The sequence below is a fragment of the Nothobranchius furzeri genome, chromosome 16 (genome assembly GCF_043380555.1).
Source record: "Nothobranchius furzeri strain GRZ-AD chromosome 16, NfurGRZ-RIMD1, whole genome shotgun sequence".
Taxonomy (NCBI): Eukaryota; Metazoa; Chordata; class Actinopteri; order Cyprinodontiformes; family Nothobranchiidae; genus Nothobranchius; species Nothobranchius furzeri.
Window position 1 is genome coordinate 29515625 of NC_091756.1, and position 18057 is coordinate 29533681.

An 18057-nucleotide genomic window follows, 5' to 3' on the forward strand; every position below is an offset into this window, starting at 1 on the left:
CTGCGGCCTAAGGTATCCTGGTGCCAAGAGCACATATGGACACCTTTATGTCTGAACATGGTGTTCATTATGGACAATCCATGACTGGCACAGAAGTCCAATAACAAAACACCACTTGAATTTAGATCAGAGGGGCCGTTCCTCCCAACCACACCTCTCCAGGTCTCACTGTCGTTGCCCACGTGAGCGTTAAAGTCCCCCAGCAGAACGAGGCAGTCACCGGAAGGAGCGCTCTCTGGCACCCCCTCCAAGGTCCCCAAAAAGGGTGGGTAGTTTGAACTGTAGTTTGGTGCATAAGCACAGACCACAGTCAGAACCCGTCCCCCCACACGTAGGCGGAGGGAGGCTACCCTCTCATTCACTGGGGTAAACCCCAACGTACAGGCACCAAGATGGGGGGCAATTAGTATGCCCACCCCTGCTCGGCACCTATTAGTGGGAGTGGTAGAAAGTCCAACCCCTCTCAAGGAAACTGGTTCCAGAGCCAGTGCCATGCGTTGAGGTGAGTCGGACTATATCTAGTCGGAACCTCTCCACCTCGCGCACCAACTCAGGCTCCTTCCCCACCAGAGAGGTGATATTCCATGTGCCAAGAACCAGCTTCTGTAGCTGAGGATCAGACCGCCAAGGTCCCCGCCCTCGACTACCACCCGTCACATACTGCACCTGACCCCTTTGGCCCCTCCCATTAGTGGTGAGCCCATGGGAAGGGGGACCCACGTTTCCTCTTTGGGCTGTGCCCGGCCGGACTCCATGGGTGAAAGCCCGGCCACCAGGCGCTCGCCAACGTGCCCTACCTCAAGGCCTGGCTCCAGAGCGGGACCCCGGCGACCCACGTCCGGGCGAGGGAACACGGTTTAAATTTATATAATTCATCATAAGAGATCTTCGGGCTGCTCTTTGTCTGATCCCTCACCTAGGACCTGTTTGCCATGGGTGACTCTACGAGAGGCAGAGACCGCTTCCATACCCCTTTAATGCCTCCATTGCCTAATTTTTTCTGAAAAGGACTCTATTGTGCCACATTACCGCCACGATCTGACCACTTATAAATGACCAGAGGCTCTCCGATGCCGCCACGGCGTTGCGGCAAATTGATGGCATTGTTTTGTAAAAGCGGCTTAAGACAAACCATTACTGCAATGTTACTACAAAGCGAGGTGGAACAAATGCCTCACAATTCATGCAAAGCCAAGCTGGCATGGTGCATGTATAAGACACATCGTTACGGTAATATTACGCCAATTTGCCGGCATAGTGTGTCTTGTAAAAAGGGCTTTACTGTTCTGAAGTGTAAGTTTTGCATTTGTTGAAGGTGAGCTTTGAAGGAAATCGATAATGACTACAAAGGTGAAAAATGGTCAAAGTTATGAGTTTGCCTCTTTTGGAAACAAGGAAACAGCAGAAATATAATATGAGTTATTCTTTCTGTTTCTCTCGTTTTTTAGGTTCTTCAGCACATCTTGAACCCGGCCTTCCTGTACAGCTTTGAGAAGGGAGAAGGAGAGCAGCTGCTCGGACCTCCCAACCCTGAAGGAGACAACCCTGAGAGCATCACCAGTGTCTTCATCACCAAGGTGAACACCCTCATGGCTTCTCTTTTTCATGTTCAGCTAGTTAGTTGTGTGTTCTCCCCTTTATTCCACCAGCTGCATGTCTTTAGAACCATCAGACCACTGCTGTTTGATGGTCCCCTCATCCTACCATCATCCCATAGGTCTCTGTCTCTCCTTCACGTTTCATTCATCAGACCGGACATTAATTTCTCTTGTAAATGTCACTGTGTGACTGTACTAAAGGTCAGCATGTTTGTTTGCTGCAGCAGGTCTCATCACTGACTAACACCAGTCCTAATGGCTGCTAATGGCTTCGCTGCTCTGCTACAATCTCACTTCCTCCCTCCTTGTCTCTGCACACCGTCCTGTCTTCTCTGTCTCTGTTTAAATAGTAATTGGTATTTTGTTGGAGGGTTCTATTAACAGACTCTAGTGTGCTTTAAATGCAGACAAAGCGACACGTTCCATTTTCTTCCGTATAAAATGGTTCAGTTCTGTTTGTTTTCAGTTGCGTGGGGACACATTTTTTAACGTTATTATGTTAAGTCAGCATCTGACTTAGCAGTGACTGCTGCATTAGGGCGTTTGGAAGATTTCACAGTATCGTCATTAAACTGGAAGTACAATGAATTTACATGCACTCCTGTTTAGTGCAATTCTGTTGGCACAAAAACATTTATTTTTATCTTCTAGTGTTCTTGGATTGTTGGACTTTAAACAAGTTAAAACATTTCCTCTCAGAATATTCACTCACTCCTCAGTTGTTGTCTGAAACCTTCTCAGTCAGTTTTTTAAGTGAGACGAGCCAATGGAAGTTGGCGACTACGTTGCAAATAAAAACAAGGTAAACTGTGAACAAATAAAAACACTTTATGACCTAATTATGACACAAAAAACAGGCGTATGTTTACCTCTTCCCAAACTACCATTTGTGTCAGTTCAGGTTCAGCTTTGTGTCTCCAGCTGACCACCAGCAGCCCCAGTCCAGTGAGACTTTGACTTAAAGACACCCTTTACTCATATTTTTAACACATTTGCAGTGGTGTCTAGTAGGAATGAATGCCTTGTAAGTCTTTCCCTGGGGACAAAAGCTCAGATGCTCCTGTTTGAGGACGTAGAAGTCAGCCAGAGGAGAAAGTAGCTTCAGACGACAGGATCTGGACTTTTATTTCCTGATATTTGCCTCTGATTGGATAACAGTAACGCGACCCTACCACGGACTCTTTTCTCAAAAAAAAAACCTCTGACGCCCAAAGAGTTAGGATAAATGACACCTGGGCTTCTGTTTTTCCTTTGCTTCTCATCTGAGGAGCCTCTTCTATTCTAACAGCAATGCAGTCTTGGCTACAGAAACACTGTCAAAACATTTACCCCCTTTTTTTCTGTCCATCTCAGGTTTTGGACCCAGAGAAGCAGGCTGACCTGCTGGACTCGCTGCGAATCTGCCTCCTGCAGTTCTCCACCCTGCTGGTGGAGCACGCCCCCCACCACATCCATGACAACAACAAGTCACGCAACAGCAAGCTGCGACGCCTCATGACGTTTGCGTGGCCATGCCTGCTGCCCAAAGCTTGTGTAGACCCTGCCTGTAAATACAGTGGTCACCTGCTCCTCGCACACATCATTGCAAAGTTTGCCATTCACAAGAAGATCGTCCTGCAGGTAAACCCAACAGTCTGCTGCTTCAGTCAGTCTGTCCGAGTTCAAATAAGAGAGAAACAAGGAAAGGTACTTTTGTGCTCTATTGAAAATGTCCCTTGTTTTCTCTGAAAGTCCATTTTCATCATGATGTGAATTTACTAGAAGGGAAATGGCAAAGAAAGAGAAAATAACCCAGGAAGGTTTGTGTTTCTGCTCCGTCCAGGTCTTTCACAGCCTGCTGAAGGCCCACACAATGGAAGCCCGGGCCATCGTCCGCCAGGCCATGGCTATCCTCACCCCCGCTGTGCCGGCCCGCATGGAGGACGGCCATCAGATGTTGACCCATTGGACTCGCAAAATCATTGTGGAGGAAGGACACACTGTGCCGCAGCTCGTACACATTCTGCATCTTATTGTGCAGCACTTCAGGGTGAGCAGATGTCGAAATCCTGCAGCAGACAATACCTTCTCCTGTCAGAATATTCCTGCTGAATGGGCGGATGTTCAGCGTATGCGTCTGGATTGGGTGGGACGGACAGAACCGTCGCGTCTAGCTTCTGCTGCTGCGGCTTCAAATATTCTTGATAGATTTGTGCAAATCGAGTTCCCTGTAAACAGTCGTCTCCCAATGCCTGTCCTGGTGTGTGTGTGTGTTCTGCGAGCACGTGCGTGTTGCAGAGAAAAGTATGGTGGGGCAACAGAAAAGTTATTTTCACTGATTATTGGAGTGCTCTAATTTACACAAGACCTTTTTACAAGCCCAAATGTTAAAAAAGTATCATCTATTTTCAAAGCTGGTACTGCCCCCCCCCCCCCCCTCTCTCCATGTAACTGGTGTGCCTTAAAGCAGACACACACTCTTGTAATGTTCACAATGATCATCTAATTAGTGAAGAAGCAGAAGATCTTTTGCCTTTAGGTTTACCCTCCTCCCTAGGCTTGAAATACACCCCTCTCCCACCCCCCACCCCCGCCCCCATGTCAGACAGCGACAGACATTTCCCTCAGCTCCCCCTCTCTATCTCTCTGACAGGCGGCTCTCGCTGGGCCAGATGACTAATCTAATGTAATCACATCAGCATAATTACACTGAGGAGGAGATAATGACAGACAGATGAGACTTTGTGTGTGCTTCATAAAGTAATAGAGAGATTGTGCGCGTGTTTGTCTGCGTGCACACGTGATGGACAGGGCTTAGCCACTCTGTCATTAAGAGGCTGCAAAGTCCTGCTTTATCGACTATAATTACCCTCAGAGTGAGAAGCTTTAATGGTCTGTGACACCGACAACAGACCGTGGATAGACATCTCATCTCTGGCTCTTTTGTCTGCATGTGTGTGTTTGAGAGTCCCAGTTCAGTTTTCAAAAGATAAGTGACTCTTAAAGAGCAAGTCACCCCTTACAAGAAGCGGACTTCACTCCCACTTTATGTTTGAAAAATGCAACAAATGCTGTTGCCTAGGAGATCGAGAGGGTGGAGCCACTAACAAATACACACACTCACGACATTGTGACATCATAATGTACCAGTTTACATCATAGCATACCTCTTAGCCAATAGCGGTGGCAGATTTAAATTCAAATGCAGTGAAGAGTTTTTACCTGACAACGGCACAACACTGACAGTTTCAGGCAGAAAATTTAAATTTTAACTAAAATGCACTAAAGTGCTAAACTATTGACTACACGTGCCTGCAGCATGATTAGACACGCATTTATATAGTTTATCAGAAAAAAATTGTTGATTTGGGGGTGACTTGCTCTTTAAGTGTGACACTTGGCTGTGCCAATGCTCTGAGCTAAGGGAGCGTCATCATTTCCTTGAAACTAATAAGAAGGAATGCAGTGTTGGAGTTCTGACTCTTTTAGTCTTTCAACTGTTCTGATGTATCATGTGTAATTCCAAGAGTCTGTCATCGGAAACAAACATAACCCACTTGCTCTTCCATCTTTCTTTTGTTTTCGGCCGACCAGATCTCCTTTAGTCAGACAGGAGCTTTTATCTTTTTTCAAAAGAATTGTTCCTGTATTTGTTTGAGATGCAGCATAAATGTTCTTTGACTGTTAAGAAACCCACCTCATCTTAATCAGTAGTTGCCAAGGCAACGAAGGCCAGTTCAGTTTTTGACAGCTGTTACTGGAATAGCTCCATTTAACGAGGTTTGAATGGACAAAAGAAAGAATGTCTCATTCGAAGCAGGTCTGTTATCGGTTAGATGAAACTAAGATTAGTTTTGTGATTCATGCACACTTCGGTTGTGACATGTAAATAAGAAGTGCATTTTGGCATTAAAGGTTAACTTCCACACACATCTTTCTCTCATCCCTTACTATGTTTTCTCACCAGTAACCATTGGCACCAGTAACCATCTGCCCATGGCGCTTCAGGAAAGGAAGGAGAATTTAGGTTTCTGCTCACAATTGGAGACATTTAGGCTGTGTCTTTACGGTGTGTTCTTGTGTTGCAGGTGTACTACCCCGTCCGCCACCACCTGGTGCAGCACATGATCAGTGCCATGCAGCGGCTGGGCTTCACACCCAGTGTGACCATAGAGCAGAGGAAACTGGCTGTGGACTTGGCTGAGGTGGTTATTAAGTGGGAGTTACAGAGGATCAAAGACCAGCAGGTGAATTTACTGCTTTTAAAATGTGGGCTTTATATCAATATTAGGATATTTATTCCACTTTCTGGCCCTTTCTTTCTTGTCTTAGCTCATATTTGAGAAGTAATGCCTGCTTTATGGATTAGTTCTCACCTCTTCCACACCTTCTGAGTTTGCAGGCATGCATGTAGGCGTGCTGAAAAATGCACTCTGGTCTCCAAAGAACCACGGTGGTCTGGAAACTACTTACCACTACTACCTAGGGGTCAGGTTTACAGGTGCTGGTGGGAAAAGAGTCACAACATAGAAAAGTTTCATTATTCATTCAAATATTTTGTCTTTCAAAAGTCAAGGGTCAGTGTCCGTCTCTATTTACACATCTATACAAAGTCTGGACATCATTCTGTCTTCTTCTACACTGTAACGGTTCCACACATAGACACGCGCCCTCTTCCTCACCCGTGCCTCTCTGTCTCCCCCGGCAGCCGGAGTCAGAGTCGGAGGGTGTGGCTGGGGAAGGAACGAGCGGCGGAGCTGTGAAAAGAGGACTGTCTCTAGAAGCTGCTGGTGCGGGACAAGACGTCAAGAGGTTCCGAACGGCGACGGGCGCTGCTTCCACGGTGAGCCCAGTCCCCTGTAAACAATCAAACACGACTTTAACCGACACCTCGTACTTCCATGTTTGGTCGTGTGTGATTATTTAAACAATCAAGATCAAGAGCGTTGTTATTTATGTTCTGATTGTGTCCCATAGAAAATACCAACTGGAGACATTTTGATGTCCTGTTTTGTGTCAGAGAAGAACTTCTTTATTATTTAAATACACGTTAATTTCACAAATCAAAACAATCTTTAACATTATAAGTTATATTGCTTTTATCAGAATCCGCTGTCTTTAGGTTTTTATTAATAATATTTAGACTCAGCAGCAACAATGCCACTTTAATGAATGTTTCCTGCAAATGTTTCTGCACTACTGAGTTCATACTTAATTTGTTCATCTGTAAAAGAAATGTTTTTCTTCACTTTTAAACTACCAGCATTTTTTATCTGAATACAGCTTTCTGTGTAGCCTCTTAAGTTACAATTATTCACTTTTTCAAATAGTTTTTTGTTAAAAGTAACAAACTGAAAGATACCCTTTGTTATTTTATTATTTTTTTGTTGTAACCACAGCTTTAGGAGTAAAACGACACAACAGCAATGGAATGTGCTTCTGCTATTTCTGATAACAATGCTCATGATATTGTCAGCAGATGCTTTTATTATTAAGTCAACTTGTTTTATAGCAACTTCCAAAAACACATACTTTTCCTTTAAAGTCTGCTCTTTTATTTTCTTTTATTGATTCTTTTAGGTGTTTGGACGCAGCCAGTCCATGCCAGGAACGGAGAACGTGCTCACAAAGCCCGTTGAGAAACAACACACTGACACCGTTGTGAATTTCCTCATCAGGATTGCCTGTCAGGTAAGATCTCAGGTGTCTGGGTGAGGATGTTTACTGACATGTTCCCATTCAGGGACTTTTGCTAGATTAGTTAAAACAAATGGATACCGAGCTGTCTCAGAAACAACCCAGTCTTTAAAAATCACGGTAGCTATTAAACAAGCCTCTAAAGAAGGTTCTCATTTTTAAGGGGACGAAGAATGCCGTTCATCAGTAATCTAAAACTCTGCTTTGAATCTCTAAGAAGCATAAGACATTTTCTTTTGGCTTTCATCTGTCCCAGGAGCCCTGGTACAGGCCCTTCTAACCCCCTAATGGTTGGTTTATGCTTGACGCGTCCGCGAGGTCCGCACGGCTCCGCGCGGAAAAGTTGCGTCATTTTGCGTCATTTTAACAACCATGCCCCTCCACTGCGCCTCCGCACGGCCCAAAATTTCCGCAACGCGCACCTAGGAAATTTTGAAACCACGCAGATGGTCGGACACGGAAAAACATGGCGAACCGGCAAGAACTAGTATGGCAGAGGTTCGTAAGTACAGACATTTGTATGATTCAGCTCTCAAAGATCGCCGTGATTAACATGTAGTTAATAATTCTTGGAGAGAAATAGCTCGCACTGTCGGAAAAGACGAGGACGCTGTTAAAAATGCTGAAATGCCATGTTGTAAACAACAGTTTTTACTTCTACTATGGTGTAGTGTTGGATGCATGCTGTAGAGCTCCATGCTGCCCCCTACAGTTTGGGAGAATATTGGCTCACCGCAGAGACGAGCCGCATGAACAATAAACGCTGCGAGTTGTGAAGCGTGTTCCATCCACGAGCCGCATCACCAAGCGGAAAGGGAATGCGTCAAGCATAAACCAAGCTTAAATCAGCCTTGCTGTGAAAAGAGCTGGTAACCCCCCTCCCACTTGGCCAGGACATGAATATGCTAATGAGCTGCTTGCTGATTGGCTGATATAAACCAGAAGGCCTCAGACACTGGAGACTGCAGATTAAAGGAGGAAGGGTTCCTTACTGTGGTGTTTTTATGAGAGGTTTCTGGGAAAATAAGTTGTTTGGCATTTTTAAACTTACTAATTTACATAAAAAGTAGGTCACACATGGCTTAGACTTTTTGGCGTGCTACTTTTGACCACCCAAGCTGTCTTTATTCACAAACAAGAAAATGTTGGTTTAGATTCTTTGTCCTCTTTAAAACGCCACGTACACACAGAGTCCTTCAGGTGTCCCCTCACACAGCTGTCCGTTGGGCGAGTGTCAGCGACTACCTTGAGCCTGAAAGAGTCTCCTGAAGTTTCTGTCACCTTCAATTTTTCCTCCTTTACTTTGGGCCAAAGCTTCATTCTTTCTGTTCATCTCTAAATATAACTTCTGCATTAACTCCAGGGATCACTCACTGCCAGCAGAGCGGTCTATAGAAACATAATCTTCTCTTTGTATTCCACCTGATAACGCTGTATTGTGATACCAAATGGATCCCTGTAGAGAAATCTGTTTCCAGTGGCCCGAAGGATTAACATCTACCACTGATGGGGGTTCAGTGTCCTGGTCAAGGATGGGCCTTCGGTGTGTGTGTGTGTGTGTGTGTGTGTGTGTGTGCGTGTGTGCGTGTGTGTGTGTGTGTGTGTGCGTGCGTGCGTGCGTGCGTGTGTGTGTGTGTGTAGGATTGTACAGAAGCTGCTTGTGCTTCAGGAGTTGGCCACTTTGACCCCCGTCTACATTAATACCATTACAGTACATAGTGACAGCTGATGCTTCCTCTTGCCTCGTGTGATGTCATGCCTCTTATAGTGATACAGAGAACGAGGCCCCGCTGTCGTTAATAATGATAATGATGCCACTCCTCCTTCCTTGCTCCTGTCTAGGTGAACGAAAGCACCAACGTGGCTGGGTCTCCGGGGGAGTTGCTGTCCCGCCGCTGCGTTAGCCTGATGAAAACCGCCCTCAGGCCTGACATGTGGCCTCGTGCGGAGCTCAAGCTGCAGTGGTTTGACAAGCTGCTAATGACTGTGGTAAGATGTCAGCTGCCTTCAGAGTGAACGTCATTATGCATCTTAGGCTGCTGTCAAATAGCCACATTCATATCCGTGACTTTTTCCTGCTCCCTGTTTCATGTGAAACCCACTCCATACCATAAGGAGATGGCAGCAGCGGATGTTTTTGTGTCTGTCTGCGTTGTTAGCTAAATGTCTTATGAACCACAAGATACAGACTTGATAAAAAAAACTTCTAGAAAGAAATCACTGAATGTACATTCTTATCTGTAAGCTTTGGAGTCAACTGATTCAAGATGGCTGCCACAGATAATGAATGAGTAGCATTGTTGTTAGGTAGATAGGAAGTGGTTGATATTTGTTGCAAAACAAGCATAAAAAGGACAGCAAATACAGGAGAAACATCTAATGAAATGGCAGCAATGCAAGTATATATACAATTGGAATTAAAGTGGTTATAAAATATGCAAAGGTAGTAGTATTGTGACAGAAGAATAGTTGTTTTATATGGGGTGTGTGATATCTGCTTCCCATGGGTGTGAGTGGGTATTGTTGACGAGTCCAGATCAGTGGCAGCTCGTCCAATGGGAAGGGGGGTGGGGGGTTGCAACACCACCGGTCTCACAGGAACAGGAATAAGAGGATAGGATTTAAACTAACTAAACAATCTATGCATCATACAGAGTATAAGTTTGTAGTGGGACAAAAAAAGTATTTAGTCAGCCACCGATTGTGCAAGTTCTCCCACTTAAAATGATGACAGAGGTCAGTAATTTTCCTCATAGGTACACATCAACTGTGAGAGACAGAATGTGAAAAAAAAATCCATGAATTCACATGGCAGGATTTTTAAAGAATTTATTTGTAAATCAGGGTGGAAAATAAGTATTTGGTCAATAACAAAAATTCAACTCAATACTTTGTAACATAACCTTTGTTGGCAATAACAGAGGTCAAACGATTACTATAGGTCTTTACCAGGTTTGCACACACAGTATCTGGTATTTTGGCCCATTCCTTCATGCAGATCTTCTCGAGAGCAGTGATGTTTTGGGGCTGTCGCCGAGCAACACAGACTTTCAACCCCCTACACAGATTTTCTATGGGGTTGAGGTCTGGAGACTGGCTAGGCCACTCCAGGACTTTCAAATGCTTCTTACGGAGCTGCTCCTTTGTTGCCCGAGCGGTGTGTTTGGGATCATTGTCGTGTTGGAAGACCCAGCCACGTTTCATCTTCAAAGCTCTCACTGATGGAAGGAGGTTTTGGCTCAGAATCTCACGATACATGGCCCCATTCATTCTGTCCTTAACACGGATCAGTCGTCCTGTCCCCTTAGCAGAAAAACAGCCCCAAAGCATGATGTTCCCACCCCCGTGCTTCACAGTAGGTATGGTGTTCTTGGGATGCAACTCAGTATTCTTCTTCCTCCAAACACGACGAGTTGAGTTTATACCAAAAAGTTCTTCTTTGGTTTCATCTGACCACATGACATTCTCCCAATCCTCTGCTGTATCATCCATGTGCTCTCTGGCAAACTTCAGACGGGCCTGGACATGCACTGGCTTCAGCAGCGGAACACGTCTGGCACTGCAGGATTTGATTCCCTGCCGTTGTAGTGTGTTACTGATGGTGACCTTTGTTACTGTGGTCCCAGCTCTCTGCAGGTCATTCACCAGGTCCCCCCGTGTGGTTCTGGGATTCTTGCTCATCGTTCTCATGATCATTTTGACCCCACGGGATGAGATCTTGCGTGGAGCCCCAGATCGAGGGAGATTATCAGTGGTCTTGTATGTCTTCCATTTTCTGATAATTGCTCCCACAGTTGATTTTTTCACACCAAGCTGCTTGCCTATTGTAGATTCACTCTTCCCAGTCTGGTGCAGGTCTACAATTATTTTTCTTGTGTCCTTCGAAAGTTCTTTGGTCTTGGCCATAGTGGAGTTTGGAGTCTGACTGTTTGAGGCTGTGGACAGGTGTCTTTTATACAGATAATGAGTTCAAACAGGTGCCATTAACACAGGTAACGAGTGGAGGACAGAAAAGCTTCTTAAAGAAGACGTTACAGGTCTGTGAGAGCCAGAGATTTTCCTTGTTTGAAGTGACCAAATACTTATTTTCCACCCTGATTTACAAATAAATTCTTTAAAAATCCTGCCATGTGAATTCATGGATTTTTTTTCACATTCTGTCTCTCACAGTTGAAGTGTACCTATGATGTAAATTACTGACCTCTGTCATCATTTTAAGTGGGAGAACTTGCACAGTCGGTGGCTGACTAAAAACTTTTTTGCCCCACTGTAAGTGTAGTTTTAAAATGTTCTCTCACACTTTTACCATGACTGGATCATCTAGTGACATTCTTCCTGTTCCTTTCGGTCACAACAAACTTTAACATAGATCCATACTAACTGGCGCATGTGCGCTGGATCCCTCTCCAAGACAAAGAATAGGAGAGCCTTTAGGCTCCGAGGTTTGTGACCGAAACCTGGTGGAGTCTCAGCTCAGCTCAGAATGTTCACCCGGAACCGAAGCTCTCCACAGTTCACTGTTCTTTTTTTATCCCTCCAGCTCATCTGTTTTTTAGAGCAGCTGTGTACACTTTGTGGAGTTTTTTATTATGGAGAACCGTAAAATTATGAAATGTGGCCTTGGATATTATAAACGCTCCCCAGCAGGAAAAAAATTGCCCAAAACTGTCAGGAATCAGCTCAGTTTGACGTTGGGAGAAAGGATTACATGAATCAAGTGGATTTTTTTTTTTTACTATAACACTGATTATGACCATAAACCAGCACAGGTTGGACTGAATTTATGCTTTTGACTTTATGGATTTAGCTTTATTTGTTTTGGGGCTGCATTACTTGGTGAGCTTAGCAGGTTTATATTGTTAAGAGGAGAGTCTGGGCTTTAATTAGAACAGCTGCTTCTGTGGATAGGATCATGTTGCATTGTTGCTACTATGGATACATGAAATCCACAAATTCCATGCATTTAACTATTTAAGTTTTTTTTATGTTCTTGAGTGAGTCCAAGTAAAGCGCATCTGTGAATAAAATGGCTGCTGCTGCTGTTTCAGCTCCAAGAAATAAACCACCAGCAGCTAACACCTTCCTGTAGAAGTTCCACTTTAACTCCATCTTAGTGTTGAGTCCTTTGTCTGTTATCGCTAATACACAGAGTGAGGCGCCGACAGCAATAATGACAAAATAATGACAGTGGTGAGATAACAGGAGTCTATTCGACTTGGCCTGTGCTGCCTTATTCAGCCCACCACTACCACCCCGTCTGCATCCCAGCCTCTTCATCCTCCCTCTCAGGATCACCTCTCTGCATATCTCATCACCTTGCCCCTCGCTCTCTAACCACTTCTTCTTCTAATCTCACCTTTTCACCCCCCCCCCCCCCCACACACACACACACACAAAATCCATTTTTCCTCTCCACCCCCACTTCTCACCCAGCCCTGATCAGACAGGGGTTTCAGCGTGTGCTGGCAATTGTCACACACTTCCCATCTTCTCTTTTGGGGATCACTTCATCAGCCTAGCCTTTTACTCTGCTCCCTTACACACACACACACACACACACACACACGCACGCATGCATGCACACACACACACTCACACTCAACCCCGCTAGATCCCAAAGGGGCCTGTGGGACAAACAAGCCTTTCTGTGGGCCTTATGCAGATGGACGTACATGGCCTCCTATCCTTTGGGAGCATGCTCTACCTGCTCTGCCGTCCTACTCAGAGTAGTGAACAATGCTTTCAATCGGATTACCTTTATCATCTCGTTGTTCTGACATAGCAGCGATTAGGAGTCGGGGTGGGAGCGGGAGTGGCTTAGGAGGTTAAATGTGAAGAAAAAGGGGAGGCGTAAACAGAACACGCTCATTCACACACATGTAAAGGTTCTTTCTGTTTTTGCTCCAAAGACGAGCTTCCATTCTGGTTATACACTGCCAAATCAATAAGACCCTAATATCTACTGCCAGCCTTATCACAGGAGTCACCTTGTTCATTAGGCCAGATTAGCACCATAAATCTGTGGAAGATTATCCTCTTGGCCCTGCCATTGTAAACCTTGATTGCAATTTAGACAAAATTAGCCCATTGATCTTTGGTTTAGCAGCCATCACAAAGCCTTGTTTTTTTCTGCTGTATTGTGGAATATTATCTGAGTGAGCTGGATAAAAATCTGCCTTGTTGATTCACACGTTTTTGCTCCACTACTTGTTGTGTTTTAGGACCACATAGTAAACATTACCATTTATTTTTTTCCTATAACTTTGCAGGAGCAGCCAGCACAAGCTAACATGTCCAACATTTGCACGGGACTGGAGATTCTCTGCTTCTTGTTGACTGTGCTGCAGTCTCCAGCCATCTTGGCCCATTTCAAGCCTCTCCAGAGAGGCATCGCTGCTTGCATGACCTGTGGGAATACGAAGATCCTGCGAGCTGTCCACTCCCTTCTTTCACGTCTCATGAGCATCTTCCCCACTGAACCGAGTAAGCTCCACTTCAACACGGTTACTGTTTACAGTGCAACTATGTGGTTCGTGGTTCTCAGCTGTAGGTGAAACCATAAAACTGGTCCTGAACCATGCCATCCTCACCTGAATGCTAACACTCTATTTTTGACTCAGATTATTCAGCATACTTTATAAAAATCACTATTGTGCTTGAGCACTTGACTTAAAAAAGGCAGTAATGATCCTGAGCTAATCTTCTCTTCTGCAGTGGGAAAAGCACACGTAGAAGCTGCCACACTGGACCAGCTAATGCAAAAATGCTTAAATGTTAAATGCACGTGAACGCGTTAGTCTTGCTGAAGGCGAGCTGGTTTTAATCAGGCTGAAGCACCCAGATAATGCGCTAGGAGTCCGACTTCATTCTGCATGTAAACGGTCGAACCAAACTGGTTGGACGCTTGCCTTTCAGAAGTGACGATAATGTTCTTGCAACAAAGTAACACACGAAACACCGTCAAACAGCACAGTACGTACCAGCGGTTTTGTCCATTGTGCATATCCTGTTTGTTTACTATTATGTTGCTATAAGCTAACTGGAGAAATGTCGACATGGAAGGGCGCATGTCGCCACTTACGGTAACGGAGTGGAAAGAGCTTTATTTGAGCGGTTGGTTTTCTAACATGCAGGGAAACTAGGATAAAGACTCCAAGCTTATTACCATAAGATGGACCTGGATCAACTTAGGTGTCGATCAGCGTACGTGTAACTGCACTGACTGATTCAGAGGAACATTTTATGTGAGGACTCTTTCTGATAAGTCATCCACCCCCTGCTGCCTTCACCAAGCTCATTAATATTTACATTTTTAACTTGCTGCTCTTTGAATGTAAAACATTGAGATTAGTTTGCTCTTTGTGGTGTAAAACAAACATGATTGTCTCTCCAGGCACATCGACAGTGGCTTCTAAATATGAGGAGCTGGAGTGTCTCTATGCTGCTGTGGGCAAAGTCATCTATGAAGGACTTACCAACTATGAAAAAGCAACAACCAACACCAACCCCACTCAGCTCTTTGGTAAGGCCACCACTTTCTTTTGTCTTCTTATAAACACTGTTGTTATTATTATTGTGATTATTTCCCTCTTCAGACTCAAGTAGCCTCACTGTTGCTGTTAGCAATCAAAACAGCAAGTGGGTTATTAAAATGCAAGCTGGTGAGACTAACCGCAGAGGCTAACATCTGGTTTGATGAAGATTATCTTGGAAAGGATGGATGGCTGCCCTCGGCCACCCTCCACATACAGACATAACTCTTACTCAGCCAGATGTCATTATTTCAGTATTTTTATGGGAAAATATAATTAAAACGTTCTTTTTCTGTCTTTGGATTAGTAACCAAGTATTGATGCCTTGCCTTGTGAGGTAGTTTTGATTAGATGCTGGAATCTGATTGGGGGGGAGGGGGGCACATTTAAAGAGCAACAGCTTGACATGTGTCATTCTTCTTGCCTCTGTACAACAGATAAACTCAAGCAGCCACTAGCCTGTCATGCAACATGAAGGAGTTAGGCTTAAGGATGTTTGTTTTTCTCATTTCTCACTTCTTTCTCTTACAGGAACTCTGATGATCCTGAAGTCGGCCTGCAGTTACAATGCCAGCTACATCGACCGCCTCATCTCTGTGTTCATGCGCTCGCTGCAGAAGATGGTTCGGGAACATCTCAGTCCCCAGCAGGCTAACCCAGGGGTCACAGAAACCAGCACAGGTACTCGTTAGAGTTATGACGCAGACAGTGGTAATTAATGAAAGTCAGTCTAATTCAAAGTCAGATTAAAATAACTTTTTACATTATGAAAACCCATTTCAACACTTTTCTAGACATACAGGTGCTGGCCAGTAAATTAGAATATCATCAAAAGGTTGAAAATATTTCAGTAATTCCATTCAAAACGTGAAACTTGTACATTATATTCATGCAATGCACACAGAACAATGTATTTCCGATGTTTATTACGTTTAATTTTGATATTTATAGGTGACAACCAATGAAAACATCAAATCTGGTATCTCAGAAAATTAGAATATTCTAAAGGCCAATGAAAAAATGTTTGTTTCTCTAATGTTGGCCAACTGAAAAGAATGAACATGAAAAGAATGTGCATGTATAGCACTCAATACTTAGTCGGGGCTCCTTTTGCCTCAATAACTGCAGTAATGCGGCGTGGCATGGACTCGATCAGTCTGTGGCACTGCTCAGGTGTTATGAGAGCCCAGGTTGCTCTGATAGTCGTCTTCAGCTCCTCTGCATTGTTGGGTCTAGCGTATTGCATCCTCCGCTTCACAATACCCCATAGATTTTCTATGGGGTTAAGGTCAGGCGAGTTTGCTGGCCAATCAAGGACAGGGATACCATGGTCCTTGAACCAGGTGCTGGTGGTTTTGGCACTGTGTGCAGGTGCCAAGTCCTGTTGAAAGGTGAAGTCTGCATCCCCATAAAGTTGGTCAGCAGCAGGAAGCATGAAGTGCTCTAAAACTTCCTGGTAGACGGCTGCATTGACCCTGGACCTCAGGAAACAGAGTGGGCCAACACCGGCAGATGACATGGCACCCCACACCATCACTGACGGTGGAAACTTTACACTGGACCTCATGCAACGTGGATTCTGTGCTTCTCCGCTCTTCCTCCAGACTCTGGGTCCTTGATTTCCAAAGGAAATGCAGAACTTGCTTTCATCAGAAAACATAACTTTGGACCACTCAGCATCAGTCCAGTCCTTTTTGTCCTTGGCCCAGGCGAGACGCTTCTTGCGCTGTTTCTTGTTCAAGAGTGGCTTGACACACGGAATGCGACACCTGAATCCCATGTCTTTCATGAGTCTCCTCGTGGTGGTTCTTGAAGCGCTGACTCCAGCTGCAGTCCACTCTTTGTGGATCTCCCCCACATTTTTGAATGGGTTTGTCGTCACAATTCTCTGCAGGGTGCGGTTATCCCTAGAGCTTGTACACTTTTTTCTACCACATTTTTTCCGTCCCTTCGCCTGTCTGTTAATGTGCTTGGACACAGAGCTCTGCGAACAGCCAGCTTCTTTAGCAATCACCTTTTGTGTCTTGCCCTCCTTGTGCAAGGTGTCAATGATTGTCTTTTGGACAGCTGTTAAGTCAGAAGTCTTCCCCATGATTGTGGTGCCTTCAAAACAAGACTGAGGGACCTTTTAAAGGCCTTTGCAGGTGTTTTGAGTAAATCAGCTGATTAGAGTGGCAGCAGGTGTCTTCTATATTCAGCCTTTTCAGAATATTCTAATTTTTTGAGATACCAAATTTGGAGTTTTCATTAGTTGTCACTTATGAATATCAAATTTAAATGTAATGAACATTGGAAATACATTGGTCTGTGTGCATTGCATGAATATAATGTACAAGTTTCACGTTTTGAATGGAATTACTGAAATATTTTCAACCTTTTGATGATATTCTAATTTACTGGCCAGCACCTGTAGATTCACCAGAAACAGCACGAGGTGTCCGCATCAGTGACATTAATGTCCACACTCGCCCTTTATCCAACCAGAGGCTGAACAACTTTCACATTGTGACCCTCTGAAGGGTTCAAACATCTCGTATATCCAAACAGTACCTGGCTCAAAACAAAGACTGTATCAAAAGTTCTGTCCTCCACAAACTTAAAAGCTGTTTTGGTCAGAGGATACCCCCTCCTCAGATAGTCTGGTGTCACAGGGACTGTTCCTCAGCTTTGGTTTCAGGTCTGTATTGTCCCCATTTTCCCCCAGATAAAGAAACACCTTGTTCCGTTTGGCTTTGGGTTCATAAAGACGGTTACTGTTTGATGCAGCAATTAAAAAAAGGTTTAGCTTTATAAACTTTGTCATAATGAAATAAAATTTGGTGTGATTTATTGTTCAGGTGTCTTTCCTGAGCTTGACCTCAGGTATGGCAGTGTAGATCCTGTTGTTACTCACATGGGAGGTAACGGCTAAAAGATGCTATCAGTGCTTTAAATGGGTCCCTAATGACTGTATCGGGAAACACGGACATTAAGCTTCCACCCTGAGTGGGTACAGTCACTGGGTCCAAAGGCTATCTGACCAGCGAGGCTTTCGCTTCCACAGTCTTCAGGTTTCAATAATTCAATGAGCTTAACTCCAGTAGTTTCATCCTGGTGGATCCAGAGCTGATAAGTAAATGTTAGATAACAGCGTACAGTGTGCTGCTAACGTGGCTAAAAACAACTGCAGAACTCTGATTTAGGAAATGGAAAAAAACAAACTAATCTAAATGTTTCTTAGGTCAAAATAAAAAGTTACATGGTGGTTTAGA

The 18057-nt window shown here is 44.4% G+C and overlaps 1 protein-coding gene across 3 annotated transcripts in view; it reads left to right on the forward strand.

The window, feature by feature from the left end:
• The window catches only part of trrap (transformation/transcription domain-associated protein), a 120574-nt gene that overhangs the window by 43251 nt on the left and 59266 nt on the right, over window positions 1–18057 (forward strand). For all 3 annotated transcript variants that reach the window (XM_015963552.3, XM_015963551.3, XM_015963553.3), the window contains 10 exons: window positions 1449–1577; window positions 2952–3218; window positions 3421–3627; window positions 5666–5824; window positions 6286–6420; window positions 7158–7268; window positions 9117–9263; window positions 13544–13757; window positions 14668–14796; window positions 15338–15487. In XM_015963552.3, coding sequence (XP_015819038.1) covers window positions 1449–1577; window positions 2952–3218; window positions 3421–3627; window positions 5666–5824; window positions 6286–6420; window positions 7158–7268; window positions 9117–9263; window positions 13544–13757; window positions 14668–14796; window positions 15338–15487 — 1648 coding nt within the window. The remainder of the gene's footprint in view (window positions 1–1448; window positions 1578–2951; window positions 3219–3420; window positions 3628–5665; window positions 5825–6285; window positions 6421–7157; window positions 7269–9116; window positions 9264–13543; window positions 13758–14667; window positions 14797–15337; window positions 15488–18057) is intronic.